The sequence below is a fragment of the Pectinophora gossypiella genome, chromosome 10 (assembly GCF_024362695.1).
Source record: "Pectinophora gossypiella chromosome 10, ilPecGoss1.1, whole genome shotgun sequence".
NCBI classification, from domain to species: Eukaryota; Metazoa; Arthropoda; class Insecta; order Lepidoptera; family Gelechiidae; genus Pectinophora; species Pectinophora gossypiella.
The window spans coordinates 114508-134464 of NC_065413.1; the positions used below are offsets into that span (position 1 = coordinate 114508).

Here is a 19957-nt window from a genome sequence, read left to right on the forward strand (position 1 = left end):
CGCTTACGGGTAAAGTTAATGTAAAAACATTTTGAAACATTAAGGTCCAGTTTATAGAATTTACAATAGTTATCTAGCCTGAGCAAGTCATCTTGCAAGAGCTGTGCATCTGTTGGATTGCGTATTGCCTTAACAATCTTCATATCGTCATTATAATTATATTTATAATTGTTGGTATTCTAGAATATTGCGTAGTGTATTTTAATATTGTTTTATATTGTTGCATTTATTAAGTGGAACGGAAAGTGTATATAAAAAAAAAATAAGAAGAATTCTCTAGTTTTTTTATGAAAAAGCCATTAGAAGCTTTTTATCTGGTTATGGACCCAGGAGAACAGGAGAAACGGCAAAGAAAAAGTCATATAGTTTTGTCAGAAAACGGCATGTTGTTAACCTCAAAATGTAAATGTCGTGATCTTTGGATGTCGAAAAATTCGACGGAAATAACTTTCGGCAATGGAAATTCCAGATAAAATGCCCATTGAAAGCAAATGGAATCGATATTTCTACACCTAAACCAGAACCAAACCCAAAAGAATGGTTAAAAAATGATGGCATAGCAATGTTCATCATAACCTCTTCGAGGGAAGTCAAACAAATTACATTGATTGAAAACTGTGAAACTGCTCAAGAAATAATGTCAAAATTGGATTCAGTATACGAACAGAAAAGTCTCTGCATGTATATTGTTTATGTTCGACTGTGTTTTCTTGCTGATTGTTGTTTAGCAAATATAATTATGACATCAGCATAAAAGAAAAAACAAAGCGTGGAAGTACATTTATAGGATGATTATGAAAAGTGTGTCAGTGATTCAAATGCAAGTACAACACAGAGTGCAGAGTGTGAGTGAGTGCACTATCAATAGAGTTTAAATGTTTTAATGCAAGTACTACACTGAATTGATACTTATTACTAATGAAAATAGTATTTGCAACACTTACCCTATTACTGGGGTTATCACTGCACAATATAACAAATGGAGCTAAAATACGCTGATTTGATGAGATGCGTTCACTTCGATCGAACGGTCGAATCTTTGTGACGAACATCTGATCGGCGGTGCGGCAGTTCGATTGTAACATGTAGGACGACTACCCACAAAACGCTATTATTATTCAACTTATTAAATATTAGCTAGATTACTTTGTAAATATTAATGTTTAGTGTTATTATATTGTACACTTGTGTTGTTTTTAAGTAGTAGTTTTCTTAAGTATTTTCAATGTAAATTTTTGTTAGTTCCTGACGGCATTCTAGGAGCAATTACGTCCATTGGGTAGTAAATAAGAAGCCGGTCAAGTGCGAGTCTGACCCGCACGCCGAGGGTTCCATTTCCATACAGATTGCCACCTGGTCATTATCAGATCCTAAATACCAACCATCAACAGCCACTTGGCTATAGTGCTCATCAAGACTTATTAAACAAGTCCAAACTCGGAGGACACCTTGTACCACTTTGAAAGTGTGTCAAAATTAGAAAAAATATCATTTTAAAGACCTACCCACATGTATGCGTTTGATGAAAACAAATTAGTTTCAGTTCTAAATATGGGGAAGCCCCATTATATTTTTTTATATTTTTGTATAAAAATCTTAACGCGCGCTCACATAATACATCTACTTGCCAAGTTTAACAGTAAAGTTTTAATAATTCCCGATAAAAGTGACTGTGACATACGGACGGGTAGACAGACACCACGAATCTATAAGATTTCAGATTTTTGCCATTTGGCTTCGGAACCCTAAAAACGGTAGCCGTTACAACACTTTATGAGTTTCTTTTTCTTCAATCAAAGAATTTGGGAAAAAAGTATGGTATAATAAAAGTATTTACTTAGTTATATTTTATATAATATATTATTATTTATAATAATATAAGTTTTATATCCTCCTATTCTCTGCCTACCCCTTCGGGGATACAGGCGTGTTGCTATGTATGTTTGTACAGTTTATATAATTTGAGAAAATCTTGCCTTTTATAGCTGTTCAACAACAACATACATACAAATAGCCCATACAATATAATACATATAAGGAGAATAAGAAAACCACTTCCAAGTTATGCCTGCAGGAAAACGCCTTCACTCTTGGGCAAGAGAGCGTTTTCCTGCAGTCCAGAGAAGGAGCCCTCCTGCCAGTCTCAGGTAGAGATTTCCACAAACGGACAGCCCGCAACGTGAAAGAACCACAATAAAAGTCATTCTCTTTGACCATTTTATTCTACGTATAATAATAAAGTATGTGTGATGTTTCCATAATGATTTCCTTTTCCTAGAAAAACGGTCATTAACATAATGTTTAACATGGTAACTTAATTCCGCTACCTTCCAAGTTACTTTATGTAGACAACGTCAACGTCAAAAGCGTCAACTCCGGCCGCGTGTCCGCAGCCGGCGCCCGCAGCGGGCCCGCGCGCGTGGTGCGAGTATGTCCCGCGCTGCGCCAGCGCCGGCTCTGCAGCGCGGCCGGCGTGGGCTGAGGTTCCACCGAGGTGCCGCGGGCTGTTCAAGCGCAAGCGGACGTTTCGTTCTTCGGCGGTTTCAGCGGCGCGGGGAACTCTATCTGCGAGAACTTAATGACAGGCGTTGGCGGCGCCGGCGCGGCGGGGGGTGGTCTCGAGCGTGTCATGTGCAGCGGAGCGGGGGGCGGCCGGCGCGGGGCGCGGGCGGCGGGGGCCGTATTGGGGGTGGCGGGGGCCGTAGTGGGGGCGCCGGATGCCTTCGCAGCAGCGGCATTGGAACGCTTGCCGGGCGGCAGCGCGAGGCGCAGCTTCTCCCAGAAGGCGGGCTCGCCCCAGCGCACGTAGGTGTTGTGGGCGATGTAGTGCTGCAGCTCGGGGTCGAGGCCGGGCGGCGGCGCGGCGCCCAGCAGCACCACGATGAGGCGCGCGCTCACGTCGCTGAGGGCGCGCGCGTACGCCTCGCGGAACTCGGCTCGCGCCCACGACGACTGCGCGAAGTTCTCCGACAGCAGGATCACCGTGCGGCGCGACCGCGCCACCGACTCCGCGATCTGTGGGCAGGCGAGGCGGTTAGAGGCTGCGGGGTCGCTGGGCGGGGGCGGGGGCGGGGGCGGGGGCGGGGGCGGGGTGCTCGTACCTGCGCGTGTATCCAGTCCCCGACGCGCCAGTCGCGGTGGTGCACGCAGAGCCGCAGCGGCCGCGCTCCGGACTCCAGCTCCCGCACGATGGCGTCCGCCACCTCGCTGTCCAGGTGCGAGTACGACAGAAACGCGTCGTATCTGTAATCCGTACCGTCTCTTAAGATTTGCTGAACTTCTTACAAGAAGGCGCTGAGTTTTGTACGGCGACAAGAACTTGTCGGTTCTTATTTTATTATTCCGAAAATTTGGATTGCTGGTAGAAATTAGCCATCGAACCATATAAAAACTAGCCAAGTCGGACTTCAGCCTAGAATATATTATATTACTAATATAATATACTTTATTGCACTTAACAACTAGTATCTTAAGTTATAGGAAGAAATTATATTTTATGTTCTTATAAATAAATTTCAGGACTGACCATTGAACTTGGCTCTCATATCACATTTATGTTTTTGATGGGATATTAATATTCTCTAACAAAGTTGGGCAGTCTATTTTACCATTTAGGATAGTCAACTATTTGCTTGTTTATGTTTAATAACAAAACATACCTACCCTCACTCTTGTATCCCCAAAGGGGTAGACAGAGATGTATAGTATTGTACACCCCCTCCTTGCGAGCTGTATTGTGCGTGCGAGTGTTGCGTTTGTTATGTTGGTAAGTATATTTTTTCAAAGGCAAAGTCAAATCTTGTTTGCGACGACGCAACGCAGAGAGGGGTGTAACATGTTCCATCTCTTTGTCTACGTATCGTAAATCCAGAACAGATGGTCCGATTTAAATGCAGTTTTTCGTTTGATCGCTAATTAGCGAGAAGGTTCTTAGATAATGATTAAAGGTTCCAGAGCCTGATGATGACCAGGTGGTCATAGGAACTCGACAAATGAAAATGACGCAAGTCCCTCGAGTTTGGGTTTGTTTAATTAGTCTCGATGAGCACTCTGGCCCTAGCTGGTTGGTATTCAGCGTCTGATGATGACCAGGTGGTTACAGGATAGGAACACGACATTAAAACTTTTAACGACTTCAATTGGAAATACAGTCGAGAGCTAATGATAGCGTGTACCGTAATACAAGTATGTTAATAAATATGTACAGGAATAGTTTTGAGGTGCAACACTAACGTGCAGTGTAGGTCGTCTACGGGCGCGGCCCAGCGCAGGCAGAGTCCTCGCGCCAGCAGCGCGGCCTTGAGGCGCAGGCGCACGTGGCGCCGCAGCAGCGTGGCGGCGGCCGCGGCGCCCAGCAGCGCCAGCACGGCGCCCGCAGCGCTCCACAGCAGCGCCCGCGAGAGGGCGCACGCGTCGCGGGCCGCCGCGGCCAGGCTGCTGCCGTCGGCGCAGCGCACCGCGGCCGCGTCCCGCAGCTGCGGCAGGTGCGCCGCGAGGCTGGCCAGCAGCGGCGCCCCGCAGCGGCACTGCAGCGGGTTGCCGGCCAGGCGCAGCGTGCGGTCGGCGCCCAGCAGCGCGGCGGCCTGCGCCGCGGGCGCCGTGCTCAGCAGGTTGCCGCGCAGGTCCACGTGGCGCAGGCACGCGGGCAGCGCCGCCGGCAGCGACGAGATGCTGTTGTTGTCGGCGCGCAGCTCCAGCTCGAGCGAGCCGGCGCCGGCGCACGACACGGGCGGCAGCGCGCGCAGCCCGCGGCCCGAGCACTGCAGCACCGTGCGCCCGTCCCGCGGGCGCCACCAGCACGAGCACGGCCGCGGGCAGCCTGCTCTCACGCCGCACACCTGCACAGGCCGAGGGCGAGCTGTAGGCGCCGGGCGGAGGGGGCGGTCGCCAAAGAAAGCGCACAAACCATGTTGTCGACGCCGAAGTCGTCGATGGCCACGGTGCCGTTGTCGCGCGGCGCGGCGCACTCCAGCGCGTTGAACGAGACGGGCAGCAGCTTCTCCTGGCGCGCGCGCGCGAACCAGTACATCGTGCAGTCGCAGCGCAGCCTGGCTCCCTTTAATTCAAACTTCACCTGCAACAATAATTAAATATGCATTGAACTGTAACTGGCACGTGCCGCAACCGATTTCATGCTTATTGTTAGCGACACGAATTGATTTAAATAATTTATTGTTTTTCTTGCTCTGCCTACCCTGTAATGAATGTATTCGTGATAAACTGTAACTAAAAACTTAAAATGCTTGTGTCCTAAATGCTAATTGTAAAATTTTAATTACTTTTCTGCCCACCCTGATGGAGAGCATAGGCGTGAATAATTTGATGGCTTTGTAACTCTTTCATTATTTTTTAATAAACACATGTGTCAGAGGGTAGCCTGTCTATACAGCGCGCAGGCACCAGAGACGCGGGTAGGGGGGGTAGGTATGTTAATTCTATAAAAACTAGTTCGGTCACGTGGGCCACCAGTCCATCAGCTGATTCCGCGCCATACTCACGCTGCTCGTTGACATCATCTTATCCTCGCGGACTATTATTTCTTCACCGTTACAACTGATACACTTATAAATACGGCTATTACGGTTACGGTATGTGCTTCTAATAATGTTTGATCCTTGTCCTTGTCCTTTAGGGTCCGTATAATTTGAAGCGCAAGTTAGATCAGTTGGTGGAGATGTGTACATACTCGCGGCGTGCCCCCGGACGCGGTCTCGTGGAGGCTGTCGTATTGTGCGCGCTGCAGCTGTATGTATCGCAGCGTGGTGCCGGTCAGGAGCACGCGCGTGGAATCAACCTGTTTAGAAGCTGGCCATTGCAAGTCGTTCCACTGAAACATTTCGATATAAATGTTTTTAAGTCCTTGTCTAACTGACACTGGTAACTTCAGAATTAAAGTTGAAGTCGTGAAGTGAAGAGAAGCTTAAAATCAATAAGCAAACGGGATATCGCATCCGAAATTGCTTTATCTCGTGATCGAATTTGGTAAACAAGCGCAACTAGTCTAGGGAATCCTGCTTTGATTAGTTGTGACAGTAGGCAGGTGGTGCGCACCCGCAGCGTGTGCAGCGCATTATCGCGCAGGTCGAGCGTCCGCAGCGCCCGCAGCAGCCGCCAGGCCGGACACAGCCGGGCCGCGCCCGTCGACACCAGCCGCAGCGTCTGCAGCGACGACAACGAAGGCAGCCACGACCACTCTGGAAATCGATTCATACTTACTTAACCAATTTTCCAAGAGTGTTTTTGTTAGTTAATTTGGGTTTTGGTGGGTACTGACGGTCTCCACTGATGATGGTGGAGGTGGGCGCGCATAGGTCTCCGAGCGGGTTGTGCGACAGCACCAGCGACTGCAGCGTGGTCTCCAGAGCCGACAGCGGAGACAGCGCCTCCTCGGACTGCGCCGCTAGCGCGTTGTGCGACAGATCCAGCACCCGCAGCCGCCGCAGCCGCGAGAAGATGTTGCTGAATACACACCACATCAGTCACTGTTTCCACTTTTATTTATATCAGAACAAGGTTTTTTTAGCGATTTATACCTTGGTAGTCGAGTAATACTGTTGTTGGAGAGATTAAGCACGGTCAGGTTTCGCGTGTCGTCGAACAGTCCCTGCGGAAGATCTTGTAGCTGCGGACTTCCGCTCAGAGTCAAGCGTTGGAGTTCGGTTAGGTTTGAGAACTCTCTGCCCGTGAGCGCGGTCAAGTTCCGCAATCTCAGAGTCAGATTATTCAGCCGAGAGCAGTTCGCCAGCCACGCGGAGGGGACCGCGCTCACGCTGTCGCTGATCAGCGTCAGCTGCCGTAGTCGGCACTCGCCCGCCAGCCGCGCGCCCGGCCCCAGCCTGCAACATGCACCAGCCGGTGTTACTCAACGTTCACGAGGGTGTGGCGGCGGCGTCTGTCGAGGAGGATACTCACTTAAGCGTGACCTGGTCCAGCGCCCCCGGTAGCAGCGTGCCTTGCATGTTGAGCGCGGTGAGTACGAGCTGGCGCAGCGCCGGCGCGGCACGCAGCTCGGGCGGCTGGCGCAGCGCGCGGTCCTCCAGTTCCAGCAGGCGCAGCCGCGGCAGCGCGCCCAGCGTGGCGCCCGGCAGCGCGGTTAGCCCCGCCTCCTGCAGCCGGAGCGAGCTGAGGGAGGACGGCAGCTGCTGCAGCGCGGCGGCCGCCAGGCGCACGCCGGACACGCGCAGCTGTGTGAGCGCAGGCGTGGCGCGCAGCAAGGCGGCGTGCGCGGCCGCGGGCCGGCCCACGTCGGCCGCCAGCATGTCCAGCTTCTCCAGCTTAGAGAGTCCCTCCAGGTGGTCAGCGCGCAACGTGGCGGCCGGCAGCCCGGTCAGCTGCAGCGTGTCCAGTACGGTCACGTTGAGCCGCGCCAGCAGCGCCGCGTACGCGACGCCCGGCGGCGCGCACCTATGCAGCGCCACCGTGCTCACCACGAGCCGCTGGTGAAAGCGCGGCAGGGACGCACTGTCCAGGGACATTCCCGGTACACATTGCACATTGACGTATCTCTGCGAGGAGCTGATCACGAAGTTGTCATCTGCGGAACATGCTAGCAATGTTAAATTTTATGAAGCATACCTACATAGTTTTGTTTCTGGAGTGGGTGTATTATACTCTCGACTCTGCCTAATCCTTTGGGGATATGGGCGTGATGGTATAATATGTTGTTATTATATTACCTACTTCTTTTTTTAATTATTCTCTTCAACATCTTCCGCACAGACACTCGCAGAAACTATAAATTGTATTGCAATAATCATTTTTACCCGCGACTGTAATAACTGCAACGTGTGCAAACGTATGTTGCTATTTATCTCCAAAACTACAAGTCCGATTTTGATACGGTTTTCAGCGGTGAGTTTGGTTTTGATTGGTGCATATTCTAAGATAGTAATTCACCAGGGGGCCAGTTTGGAGATAGCCGTGGTCGTATGCCGTGGTAAGCAAACTCATTGGAGAGATTGGACATCACTATTCAAAAGAATATCAAGATAAGAGGAATGTTTTTAGAGCGTGTTTTTTCGTAGTCTGGATTTAGTTTTTTAATAAAAATAGGTAGGTATTTTAATCGATATTAATCAATACTAGTTTTAATCGAATACAATAATAGTTTTTAAGTATGATTTTCTTTTTGCTATAGTTGTTAAGAGCTGTTGGTCTCCCAAATATAAAATAAATAAATAAACAAACCATTCTAGACGACTTTATTCGATTCCTGTCGAATTGTGTCAGTATCTGTGATATCCAGACGATTTTGTCCGTATTCTGTTGCTTTATTTATTTATTTATTCATGGAACTCCAACACAGTACATTTCTTAAATGACATTTAATTATTTTTTTAGCTTTTGGCCGAATTGAGTCGTTTATTCGATTATTGACGATTTTACGCGAGTCTTGTCGATTTCAGTCGATTCCATTTACTTTGTCTAAATCTGATGATTTTAATCCATTCTATGCTATTACATTTGATTTCCGGCGATTTTGACGAATTCAGTCGATTCCAGACGATTTTATTCGATATCTGTCTGTTCTAGTCGATTGTATCGATATAATCGATGATGTCTCATAAGTATTAGATTATAATCGTTAAAATCTATAGGTATATAATTCTAGAATAATCAATATCGATTAGATAAATAATTTTAACCCTGAAAAAATATCGATATACAGTTGATTATATTTCTACTTTTTATTTGACAATATTTGTCAAATTTTTTATTTGACAATATTTGTCAAATAAAAAGTAGAAATATATTTTGTTGTAAGAATCTAAACCAGTCGACGATATCAGCAACCTTCATGACCTGCATACTTTTTTTTGACGTGATTTATTGTAGATTTGCCGCAGATGGCATTATCTATTTGGCCGGACAAATGGGGAGCGCTGAGGGTTCGCACTTGATACAAAATTTAAAACAACAGGTCTGAGACACACTGAACACACAAAAATCACTTTGAACTTTGAGAGTGCCCATAAGGGCGCGATCCTCAGATCAGAGGATCGTCTGAGACCATTATATTTGAATGATTTTATTGACCCTTGTAGGTCGATAGCGGTAAGCGTTGAATGAGGGTAAACGTCGACCACGCCGGCGGTTGTGAGGTGGAGTACCAACCTCATCAACCCTGGTGTCAGGGTTACTATTGAGCCGCCAAAGGCATCTGACATAGCTCACGTAACAACTACTTATACTTACATCAGTAAGTAGTAACCGGGACCAACGGTTTAACGTGCCTCCCGAAGCATGGATCATCTTACTTTCGGATAATCAGGTGATCAGCTTGTAATGTCCTAACCAAACTAAAGACCACAAAATATTTTTTGTGATATGTCCCCACCGGGAATCGAACCCAGGACCTCCGGATCGTGAGCCCACCGCTCAACCACTGGACAACTGAGGTCATTGCGAGCTAATTGGCCGTAGCTGCGACCAATTGTTTAAAAGTAAATTAAGAAGGAAGGATAATACTTTTATTTTCCTATACATATAGTTTGTGCCCTCAAGCGTTATCCCGTGTTGGGGTCGACTTATCTGACCTAAACATTTGACAGGTCCGGTTGTTTACATAAGCGAGTGCGCAGGGAAAACCAGTCCAATACGGATTAAGACACATACGTCCGGACCGCATTTCACGGGAATGTGGACTTCCTCATATTCATTTTGTGTAATATTTAAACGAAAATGTTGAATCTCGTTCATAGAAAAAGGCCTTAGAAATTTTGCCAGTGGACTTAATATTATTTTGTTTGATGTGAGGCGGCATTGAAGTATTAACGTTACTACTGAGGCAGTACGTGTAATCCAGAAGGTGTGAAGGTCACATACAATCATTATAGCAGTCTCCACTGAGATACCGTTCAGTGAGATAGAGTAATAATTACACAAATTAAAAAAATACTTGGCATCTGAAGCCAAATTGTGCCTACACATAATACGTCCGACAGATGGGATGTGCACGGGACACGGGAACCATGCCACTATAACTCGACGAATTCAATGACTCATTCAACGTAAACAATACTGTGGAGCTAGTTAGCGACTGAGTGCTTTGTTTACGATCGACTTTCGTACTGTGAGAGAAGATGGAGATTGACCTTTAGTGGTGTTGTCGATGTCGAAATAACACTGGTCGTTGACGTCGGACCTGGCTTTGTCGTTGTAGTGGCAGCGGGCGGGCGGCGGCGGACACGCGGGGCAGGCCGCGAGCGCCGCCGGCAGCAGCAGCATCAGCAGCTGCGCCGCCGGCAGCAGCTGCCGCGCCCGCAGCGCCGCCGCCGCGCCGCGCCGCCTCATGCCGACCACACTCCGCCCTCCTGCTACATCACACCCGCTCGCGTCAACATCCACGATGACACACACTCACTCAATCCGTCTCACTTTCGTTTGCCATTTCGTACCCTGCACCCCAACGGGTGTTGCAGTTCGGAATGAGTACTTAGTACTCGGGTAACAGATAAGCACTATATGGAAGCTGTCAGCGTTTGTGGAACTCGTTTATCGTAAACACGTAGACACAAGCGACGTGTGGAGCGACAAGCGCGGGCCGCGGGACTGGGTTTTCCTCATGTTGTCGGAGCATCGGCGCGCGCGCACGCGTGTGTGTGCGCGTACAGCGCGTGTGCGCTCGTGTCGCATGGTGTCACTCGCGCGGCCCGCTGGTACCGGTGCAGGCAGACCTTGCTGCGTCCTAGCTCGGACTGTCTGTTTTCCCATCTAGTTAAACTGTCGCGACGCTGCGCACTTACCGATGACTTACGCAACCACGTGGACAATGTTTATATTGACGTAACTGGACTTACCACTTATATTTGCTTTGTCAATCTTGATAAAATTATCCTGTTAACGCATTGACGTCGTATATAACAAGTAGACTACCAATCTCTGTAAAAAAAGTGTCCGCGGCGCATGTTGTCCCTAAGCGATGCGGCGCGGCCGTGACAAGATGGAATTTAGTCGCAATGGGTGTAATGTATTTGTACTATTTAATTGTATTTTATCGACCCTAACATCTTAATTTGAGGGAACGACCTTATACTACCTACATAATTTAATGTATAGGTATTTACAACACGGTTTAGATGATTTTTTTAGAAAAAGTCCTTAGCGATTTTGTGTTTATTTCTTTTTAGTATGTCAGATACGAACGCTCTAACCACTAGACCATAAAATCTGTAATCTCGGGGTCATAAGATAAATAGTACCCATGAACCATGCAGCGGCACGCCGCCAACTTGCTTACAAATGAGTCAAACACGATACGGTCCCACAGACGACTTGTGCGATACGCTCGGCGTGATGACAGACGAGTAAATTCCCGATATACTGAATAATACCGCTCAATGACAGCATTGCCACCGCTACCTGATGATTTCAAGCTAATTTAACTTAGTTCTTAAAGTTGAGTTTAGTTTTCAGAGGACTTAATATAATTGCAGCACGAGCCTAAACCAATGATTTCGGGATTTGTGTTCGAATTCGTGTTGGTGTCATAAATTATTAGGTATTATGTACTCAGCGGTGAAGGAAAGGATGTATTTTATTGTTTTTAGTTTATAAGTTTGTATAAGTTTAAAATAAATAAAAAAAAATCGTTCCCGGGGAATGCGTTTCGGAGGTATGTGACCTGTTGGCCCGGTTTGATAGAGGCAGGCAGTCGTGCTCGCTCCTACTTTCTCAGTCCTTGTCGGCTTTCTCTTCGACGTCCGGCGACGCTCAGTTTCACGCTCATACGCATAAAGTCGATCAGTATTCTAACCGACACCGGTTCACCTCTTTTATCTTTCTGATATATTCAACAACAACCTCACACACACATACACACACATACCCACTCACACCATCAATTTTTTTATCAACTCCGCAAACCATATGAACAGTTATTATTCCGAGAATGGAACGTTATGTATATTAATTTTACGAATAATTTAAACACACACCTTCACACGCCAGCCAGTGTTATAATGTAGAAATAGAAATGCACCTAAATCCTCGCAATGAAAACTACATTAAGTATAACATTTGTTTATACGTATACATATTTATACCCATCTTATACCCTCTTGAAATATTCTACAATATGGTGGGCCGGAATGAGGGGGTGACTCAATTCAGATAGGGACCCGGACGTACCGGGCATAGAATAAGGAATAATACTACGTATAGAACGGCAACTCTCCGCCCCCCACCAGCGTCTGATCTTGGATTACCTCGACCCCCCTCGAACACAGTTTAGACTTGATTCATGAAGGCTGCGTGCGGGCCGTTATTGTTATTTTCATCAGTTTAGTATATATGTTCGAAATTTGAAATTGGATGCCGACGTTCTTTCGTCTGATTCGAATATTTGATCTCACAGTATTAGAGAACCATTAGACCAAGGAGGCTGTTATAATGTAAGTCATAGGTAGACAGATTTGCATTCATATTTTTAATGTACTTACATACCTGAGAGAACATTAGGGATCCATGTCACAGAAGTCTTTTTTGTTATTGGTGGCTCTTAATTACAATTCAGGATGCAGTGGTTATTAGGACTACTTGCAAATGTCAAAGTCAAAGATTTATCGCCTAAAATAAAAAAAGATTATTTAGAATACATACATACATAAATTCATGCTTACATTTCCTAACGGGTCGGACAGAAACATAAATAATGATCAGAAGGATGTAAACAAAAAAAGTATTATGAAATAATCTAAAGGAATAAACCAATAAGTAAGGTATTTACCCAGAGCGAGATCAAGTGTGTTAGTAATTTGACTTGGGCAATAAACTGTTTGCTTGCTGCCATGTTACTTATACCTGATTACATTTACCTTGCTGTGGAGGCCTTCCTTCAGTGTACTTCTGTAGTTCCATTCCATAGATAGGTACATTACTTTTGTAGTAATTTTAAGTCCTTCAGGTCAAAGGGATAAGAAGAAGCAGCCTGGTAGGAGTCGTTACAGTTTTTTCCTAAAAAGTACCATGGAGAATACTATACCGACAAGAGTGTGGCTCTTAAATTAGTGATGATGAGGGTAATTTAGCTGACCATAATAAACAAAATAAAACAGTGTTTCATTAAAAACCAATTTTAATAAGAAAAATGGCAAGTAGGTACCTCCTAGTAGTACCTAACTAGCAATATATTTAAGGCACTGTTAACTTCATATTTCAGTGACGCATTTTCTGTATTCTTGTTGTTTTTAGTAATGTCCGACAGCGTCGCTAGTGTTAAAAATGGGAACCATTGACCAGCTGCATTACGGCTGGCCGTGTCGAACATCATAAAGCGCTGAATACATTCCGACTGGGTTTCATTCACTCGTGTCGTACTATTCAATCCGGCTAATTGCTGACCAGCCGCATTACAAAATGGTCCTGAAAACGACTAACCGATACGGCCGGTATGGTGGCTTATACAATCCGGCTAGAATATAGGTTATGTCGATCTAACAATACTTTTTTTCCAATAAGTACTTCAGGAATTACATCCAACCATCTCACATAGGATTGTCAACAATTTGTTAATCTTCTTTAAGGGTCGTTCGCGGTGTGTGTCTACGGCCTTTATGTTCCGCGTTGCGCCGGCGCTGAGGTGCCAGGGACGAGGTTTCCACAAAGTGCCGCAGGTGGTTCAGGCGCAAGCGGAAGTTTCGTTCTTTGGCGGTTTCAGTGAAGCGGGGAAGTGAATCTTTGCAAATTTGACGATCGGCGTCGATGGCGCAAGCGTGGTGGGGGGCGGCGCCGAGCGCGCCACTTGCGACGCGGGGGGCGGCCGATGCTGGGCAGGGGCGGCGGCGGTCGTAGCGGGGGTGGCGGGGGCCGTAGTGGGGGCGGCGGATGCCTTCGCAGCAGCGGCATTGGAACGCTTGCCGGGCGGTAGGGCGAGGCGCAGCTTCTCCCAGAAGGCGGGCTCGCCCCAGCGCACGTAGGTGTTGTGGGCGATGTAGTGCTGCAGCTCGGGGTCGAGGCCGGGCGGCGGCGCGGCGCCCAGCAGCACCACGATGAGGCGCGCGCTCACGTCGCTGAGGGCGCGCGCGTACGCCTCGCGGAACTCGGCTCGCGCCCACGACGACTGCACGAAGTTTTCCGACAACAGGATCACCGTGCGGCGCGACCGCGCCACCGACTCCGCGATCTGTGGGCAGGCGGGGCGGTTAAAGGCTGCGGGGGTCGCTGGGCGGGGGCGGGGGCGGGGTGCTCGTACCTGCGCGTGTATCCAGTCCCCGACGCGCCAGTCGCGGTGGTGCACGCAGAGCCGCAGCGGCCGCGCTCCGGACTCCAGCTCCCGCACGATGGCGTCCGCCACCTCGCTGTCCAGGTGCGAGTACGACAGGAACGCGTCATATCTGTGATCGCAGAAACACTTTATATTCTCTTCCTTATGGTAACCCCGTCAATAATTATATTTCCGGGTGGCTGTCAATACCTAGTGGGGTTCCTCAGGGATTGCTTTTGGGCCCCCTGTTATTCATTGTTTTTGTGAATGACATCAATCTCTGTCTTAAGTCGTCTCAACTCTTGTGTTTTGCAGATGACATGAAAGTATATGCACGAATAACTTGCTATGCTGATGCCGAAGCCTTGCAGCGTGACTTGGGTCGCTTGAAGGAATATTGTCTGCAACGTGACTCTGTAATTCGTGATCTGGATGTTTATCATGACTCCGAATTACTATTCGAAAAGCATATAGAAATAATTACTACCAAGGCGTATAAATCTCTAGGATTTATCCTACGCACCTCCAAGGACTTTGTAATAGCAAAAACATTAAAAATTTTGTACTGTACTTAGTTTTAAAATTAGTTTGTTTTATATACTTAGTGCTGAGGCTTCGACTGTAAGCGATGCGTGTGTCTATCTGTTTTCTTTGTTTTTTTTTTGTCTCACCTATTACTTCTGTGTTGTCACTATTTGTGGGGATCTATAATTGGCTTTGTGTTACTAGTTTAATAATTAGTCAGTAAGTGAATGCTTTTGATCTCCAAAACAAAAAAAAAACATATTATTGAGTAGAATAACTAACGTGCAGTGTAGGTCGTCTACGGGCGCGGCCCAGCGCAGGCAGAGTCCTCGCGCCAGCAGCGCGGCCTTGAGGCGCAGGCGCACGTGGCGCCGCAGCAGCGTGGCGGCGGCCGCGGCGCCCAGCAGCGCCAGCACGGCGCCCGCAGCGCTCCACAGCAGCGCCCGCGAGAGGGCGCACGCGTCGCGGGCCGCCGCGGCCAGGCTGCTGCCGTCGGCGCAGCGCACCGCGGCCGCGTCCCGCAGCTGCGGCAGGTGCGCCGCGAGGCTGGCCAGCAGCGGCGCCCCGCAGCGGCACTGCAGCGGGTTGCCGGCCAGGCGCAGCGTGCGGTCGGCGCCCAGCAGCGCGGCGGCCTGCGCCGCGGGCGCCGTGCTCAGCAGGTTGCCGCGCAGGTCCACGTGGCGCAGGCACGCGGGCAGCGCCGCCGGCAGCGACGAGATGCTGTTGTTGTCGGCGCGCAGCTCCAGCTCGAGCGAGCCGGCGCCGGCGCACGACACGGGCGGCAGCGCGCGCAGCCCGCGGCCCGAGCACTGCAGCACCGTGCGCCCGTCCCGCGGGCGCCACCAGCACGAGCACGGCCGCGGGCAGCCTGCTCTCACGCCGCACACCTGCACAGGCCGAGGGCGAGCTGTAGGCGCCGGGCGGAGGGGGCGGTCGCCAAAGAAAGCGCACAAACCATGTTGTCGACGCCGAAGTCGTCGATGGCCACGGTGCCGTTGTCGCGCGGCGCGGCGCACTCCAGCGCGTTGAACGAGACGGGCAGCAGCTTCTCCTGGCGCGCGCGCGCGAACCAGTACATCGTGCAGTCGCAGCGCAGCCTGGCTCCCTTTAATTCAAACTTCACCTGCAACAACAACGTCGCGGTGAAAGTGCATTGGCATTGGACGCGTACCACACCGATAACTAATAGCAGGTGCCGTTATCCATCCCCTATTTCAATATGAATGTCTTTTTGGTCGGTTTGTTAGTACATACCTGCGGCGTATCTGCAAGCGGCGCGGACCTATTGGATCGCTCGTACTGCGGCTGCGTCAGCAGTATGTAACGCAGCGGGTTGCCGGTGAGTACCACGCGCGTCGTGTTCGACCGCGTCCACTGCATGTCACTCCACTGAAATATTTAATATAAATATGTTTGTTTATTTTTTAGTGTCACTGTACATAATCATATATTAATGATATTGCATGATCTGGTAATATCATTCACCCGTGGCTTTTGATCTTCAAACAGGCACAGATGTTGCCTTGTCAATCAGCTGTGGTGTGGAATGGTATGATGTGTCTGAGTTTCTTCTGGCAAGAGCAGTATTGCGGGTTTGTGGAAGTGTCGGATCATTAAATCCTTAAGTCTCTATCAGCTAATATACCGCTCTTCGTTCGTACCGTATGAAGGACGGAGAAGCGTAAAGGGAAAGATAGAAATGGGCACTGCACAACAAATTGATTAATTTTGATTTGACAGGTTCGGTTTTTTACAGAAACGACTGCCTGTCTGACATTCCAACCCGAGTAGGGAAAACCAGCCCAATACAGATTAGGTCACATACCTCCGAAAATGCATTTCTCGGGAATGTGGGTTTCCTCACGATGTTTTCCTTCACCGCTGAGCACCTGATAATCATTTATGATCCAAATATGAATTCGAAAACAAATTCGACAATCATGGGTTTAGGCCCATGCTGGATTCGAACCAGCGGCCTCAAAGTGAGAGGCAAGTGTTCTAACAACTGGGCTACCACAGCTACTAATTATTAGTTCTGACAATACAAGTTTTTAATTTCAGATTAAGATTGTCAAACCTGCAGTTCGGTGAGGCTGTTATTGCTCAAGTCGAGGTGCTCCAGCCTGAGCATGCGGCGCCAGTCGGGGCACAGCCGCTCCGCGCCCGTCGCAGCTAGCTGCAGGGTTCTTAACGAATTAAACCGAGGGAGCCATGACCACTCTGCGAAGGAATTCAAACTTACAAAATCAGTGTTCCGAAAAATAAAAATAATGTTTCACTGATGAGAATTCTGAAATGATGAATGATAAAGGGATGAGTACTGACGTTCCCCGCCAATGATGGAGGAGGTGGGCGCGCATAGGTCTCCGAGCGGGTTGTGCGACAGCACCAGCGACTGCAGCGTGGTCTCCAGAGCCGACAGCGGAGACAGCGCCTCCTCGGACTGCGCCGCTAGCGCGTTGTGCGACAGATCCAGCACCCGCAGCCGCCGCAGCCGCGAGAAGATGTTGCTGAATACACACCACATCAGTCACTGTTTCCACTTTTATTTATATCAGAACAAGGTTTTTTTTTAGCGATTTATACCTTGGTAGTCGAGTAATACTGTTGTTGGAGAGATTAAGCACGGTCAGGTTTCGCATGTCGTCGAACAGTCCCTGCGGAAGATCTTGTAGCTGCGGACTTCCGCTCAGAGTCAAGCGTTGGAGTTCGGTTAGGTTTGAGAACTCTCTGCCCGTGAGCGCGGTCAAGTTCCGCAATCTCAGAGTCAGATTATTCAGCCGGGAGCAGTTCGCCAGCCACGCGGAGGGGACCGCGCTCACGCTGTCGCTGATCAGCGTCAGCTGCCGTAGTCGGCACTCGCCCGCCAGCCGCGCGCCCGGCCCCAGCCTGCAACGTGCACCAGCCGGTGTTACTCAACGTTCACGAGGGTGTGGCGGCGGCGTCTGTCGAGGAGGATACTCACTTAAGCGTGACCTGGTCCAGCGCCCCCGGTAGCAGCGTGCCTTGCATGTTGAGCGCGGTGAGTACGAGCTGGCGCAGCGCCGGCGCGGCACGCAGCTCGGGCGGCTGGCGCAGCGCGCGGTCCTCCAGTTCCAGCAGGCGCAGCCGCGGCAGCGCGCCCAGCGTGGCGCCCGGCAGCGCGGTTAGCCCCGCCTCCTGCAGCCGGAGCGAGCTGAGGGAGGACGGCAGCTGCTGCAGCGCGGCGGCCGCCAGGCGCACGCCGGACACGCGCAGCTGTGTGAGCGCAGGCGTGGCGCGCAGCAAGGCGGCGTGCGCGGCCGCGGGCCGGCCCACGTCGGCCGCCAGCATGTCCAGCTTCTCCAGCTTAGAGAGTCCCTCCAGGTGGTCAGCGCGCAACGTGGCGGCCGGCAGCCTCGTCAACTGCAGCGTGTCCAGTACGGTTACGTTGAGCCACGCCAGCAGCGCCGCGTACGCGATGCCCGGTGGCGCGCACTTGTCCAACACAGCTTTGCTCACCACGAGCCGTTGCTGGAAGCGCGGCAAGGATGGGCTGTCCAGGGACATTCCTGGTATACACGTCACTCCAATGTAGCTCTCCGAGGTACTGATCACAAAATTGTCACCTGCGGAAAAGGATACATTAAAGTTGTCATTAGATGAAGCTGAAGATTTTGAAAATTCAGAATCGACAATATCCCTCATTCAGCACTTATCGCTATCGGCGCACTACGGTTCTTCTTCAAATTTAATCCTCTCAGTCGACGCCCTCAGCGGAAGTTCGCGCCCAAATGGGTATCCTCAGGTCTTAAGTGTTTGTACCGGGTGAGAGCACTCAGCGCTTCCATTTGTGAGGCCAAGTAATTAATGCCATTTGAGGCAATGTCTAATTACTGGAATAAAAAATCCACGACTATATTCCCAATTGGGCGAGTCAGAGGTACATCTATAGCAAGATGAACTGAGTACTCACACTATTACCACTGAAACACCAATTTGCCCCCCGCTCCGGGTCTTACTTGGCTCAAAGCTTGTCCGTGGCAATCCAGCGCAGTAACGCTGCTAGTGCCATGGGCACTTTTGGGCCAGGTTGACACGGAGTTGGTTCTAGGTTAAGTAATTTTAAGTTAGGTTATTTGACTTTTTCGTAATATTTAACTACAATTTAATATTATTTACATGAATAAACTTTATTGCACATTTGAACCTTTTCAAAATTATATAAATAAGTATAAATAAGAGGTATAAGTGGATATTTAAATGGTTCAAATTGGTATTTCTATGGCATTACCGTGAGTACTTAGTACGAGCAAGAAGACCAAGTCCTACGGGTCTAATGGTGTCCTGGAGAGTTGTGTTGAATCTCAGAGTAAAGGCGTTTGGAAAAATCCAAACTGTGTCTAGCATACCGTGGAGACAAGGTAACCCAGAGTCTGCCGAGAGATACCAAGAAGGATGTTATCCCACTCACTCTAAACACCAGTGAACTCGTCGCATGTAGAAGTAAATTGACCTTTTGTGGTGTTGTCGATGCTGTAGAAACACTCTCCCGTAGCTGATGCCATGTAATTACAGCGCGCGGGCGGCGGCGGACAGACGGGGCAGGCTGCTCGTGCCGCCGGCAGCGGCAGCAGCAGCAGCAGCAGCAGCGGCAGCAGCAGCCGCTCCCGCCGCGCCTCCGCCGCGCCGCGCCGCCGCATACCGACCATACTCCCCACGGCTGCTACATTACACTCGCTCACACAAATACACACGATGACACACGCTCACCCAATCAGTCTCACTTTCGTTTGTCATTCGTACACAGAACCACAACGAAGTTGCACTCGGGTAACATATTAAAACTATGTGCGCGATGTTAGCGTATTTGGCACTCGTTTGTCAGGTAGAGGCGGCCGGAGACACGAGGACGTGTGGTGCGAGGAGCGCGGGCCGCGGGACTGGGTTTTCCTCATGCTGTCGGAACATCATCGACGCGCGCGCGTATATTTGTGTATGTGTGTGCGCATACAGCGCGTAGCCGGTTCCTTGTCACGGTGTGTTACTCAACTTAATACTTATCGCAAACTCTACTGGTTACCATTACCAACTCACAGCGTATACATTATCTATCCATCAAGTTAGTAACGACAGGATCCCTTAGTCCACTTGTACTTGTATGGTATGATTAGCATAACACATTTTAAATAGGTACATAGTTATTTTCATCCAGTAATTAAGTAAAGTAGGCAAAACCTACCTATTATCTATTTAAAATAAAATGAAAGA

At 49.3% G+C, this 19957-nt stretch overlaps 2 protein-coding genes across 3 annotated transcripts; both read right to left on the minus strand.

Annotated features, from left to right (window-relative positions):
- Positions 1-2200: 2200 nt before the first annotated feature.
- On the minus strand, positions 2201-10710 carry LOC126370027 (protein toll-like). 2 transcript variants are annotated; one of them, XM_050014654.1, is made up of 11 exons: positions 10286-10710; positions 10145-10179; positions 6913-7534; positions 6534-6836; positions 6275-6459; positions 6052-6194; positions 5687-5827; positions 4907-5074; positions 4234-4838; positions 3102-3243; positions 2201-3015 (listed from the first exon to the last, which is right to left on the minus strand). In XM_050014654.1, exons 1-11 carry the CDS (start codon positions 10291-10293, stop codon positions 2509-2511), a joined length of 2859 nt encoding a protein of 952 aa, XP_049870611.1. In that variant the 5' UTR covers positions 10294-10710; the 3' UTR covers positions 2201-2508. The 2 variants fall into 2 exon arrangements, with proteins under 2 accessions (XP_049870611.1, XP_049870610.1); XM_050014653.1 differs by lacking the exon at positions 10286-10710 and having other exon boundaries at positions 10095-10271.
- Positions 10711-13057: 2347 nt separating this feature from the next.
- On the minus strand, positions 13058-19645 carry LOC126370026 (protein toll-like). Its single transcript, XM_050014652.1, has 10 exons — positions 19203-19645; positions 17694-18315; positions 17315-17617; positions 17054-17238; positions 16806-16948; positions 15983-16117; positions 15684-15851; positions 15011-15615; positions 14192-14333; positions 13058-14122 (listed from the first exon to the last, which is right to left on the minus strand). Exons 1-10 carry the CDS (start codon positions 19396-19398, stop codon positions 13619-13621), a joined length of 3003 nt encoding a protein of 1000 aa, XP_049870609.1. The 5' UTR covers positions 19399-19645; the 3' UTR covers positions 13058-13618.
- Between the last annotated feature and the right edge of the window lie 312 nt (positions 19646-19957).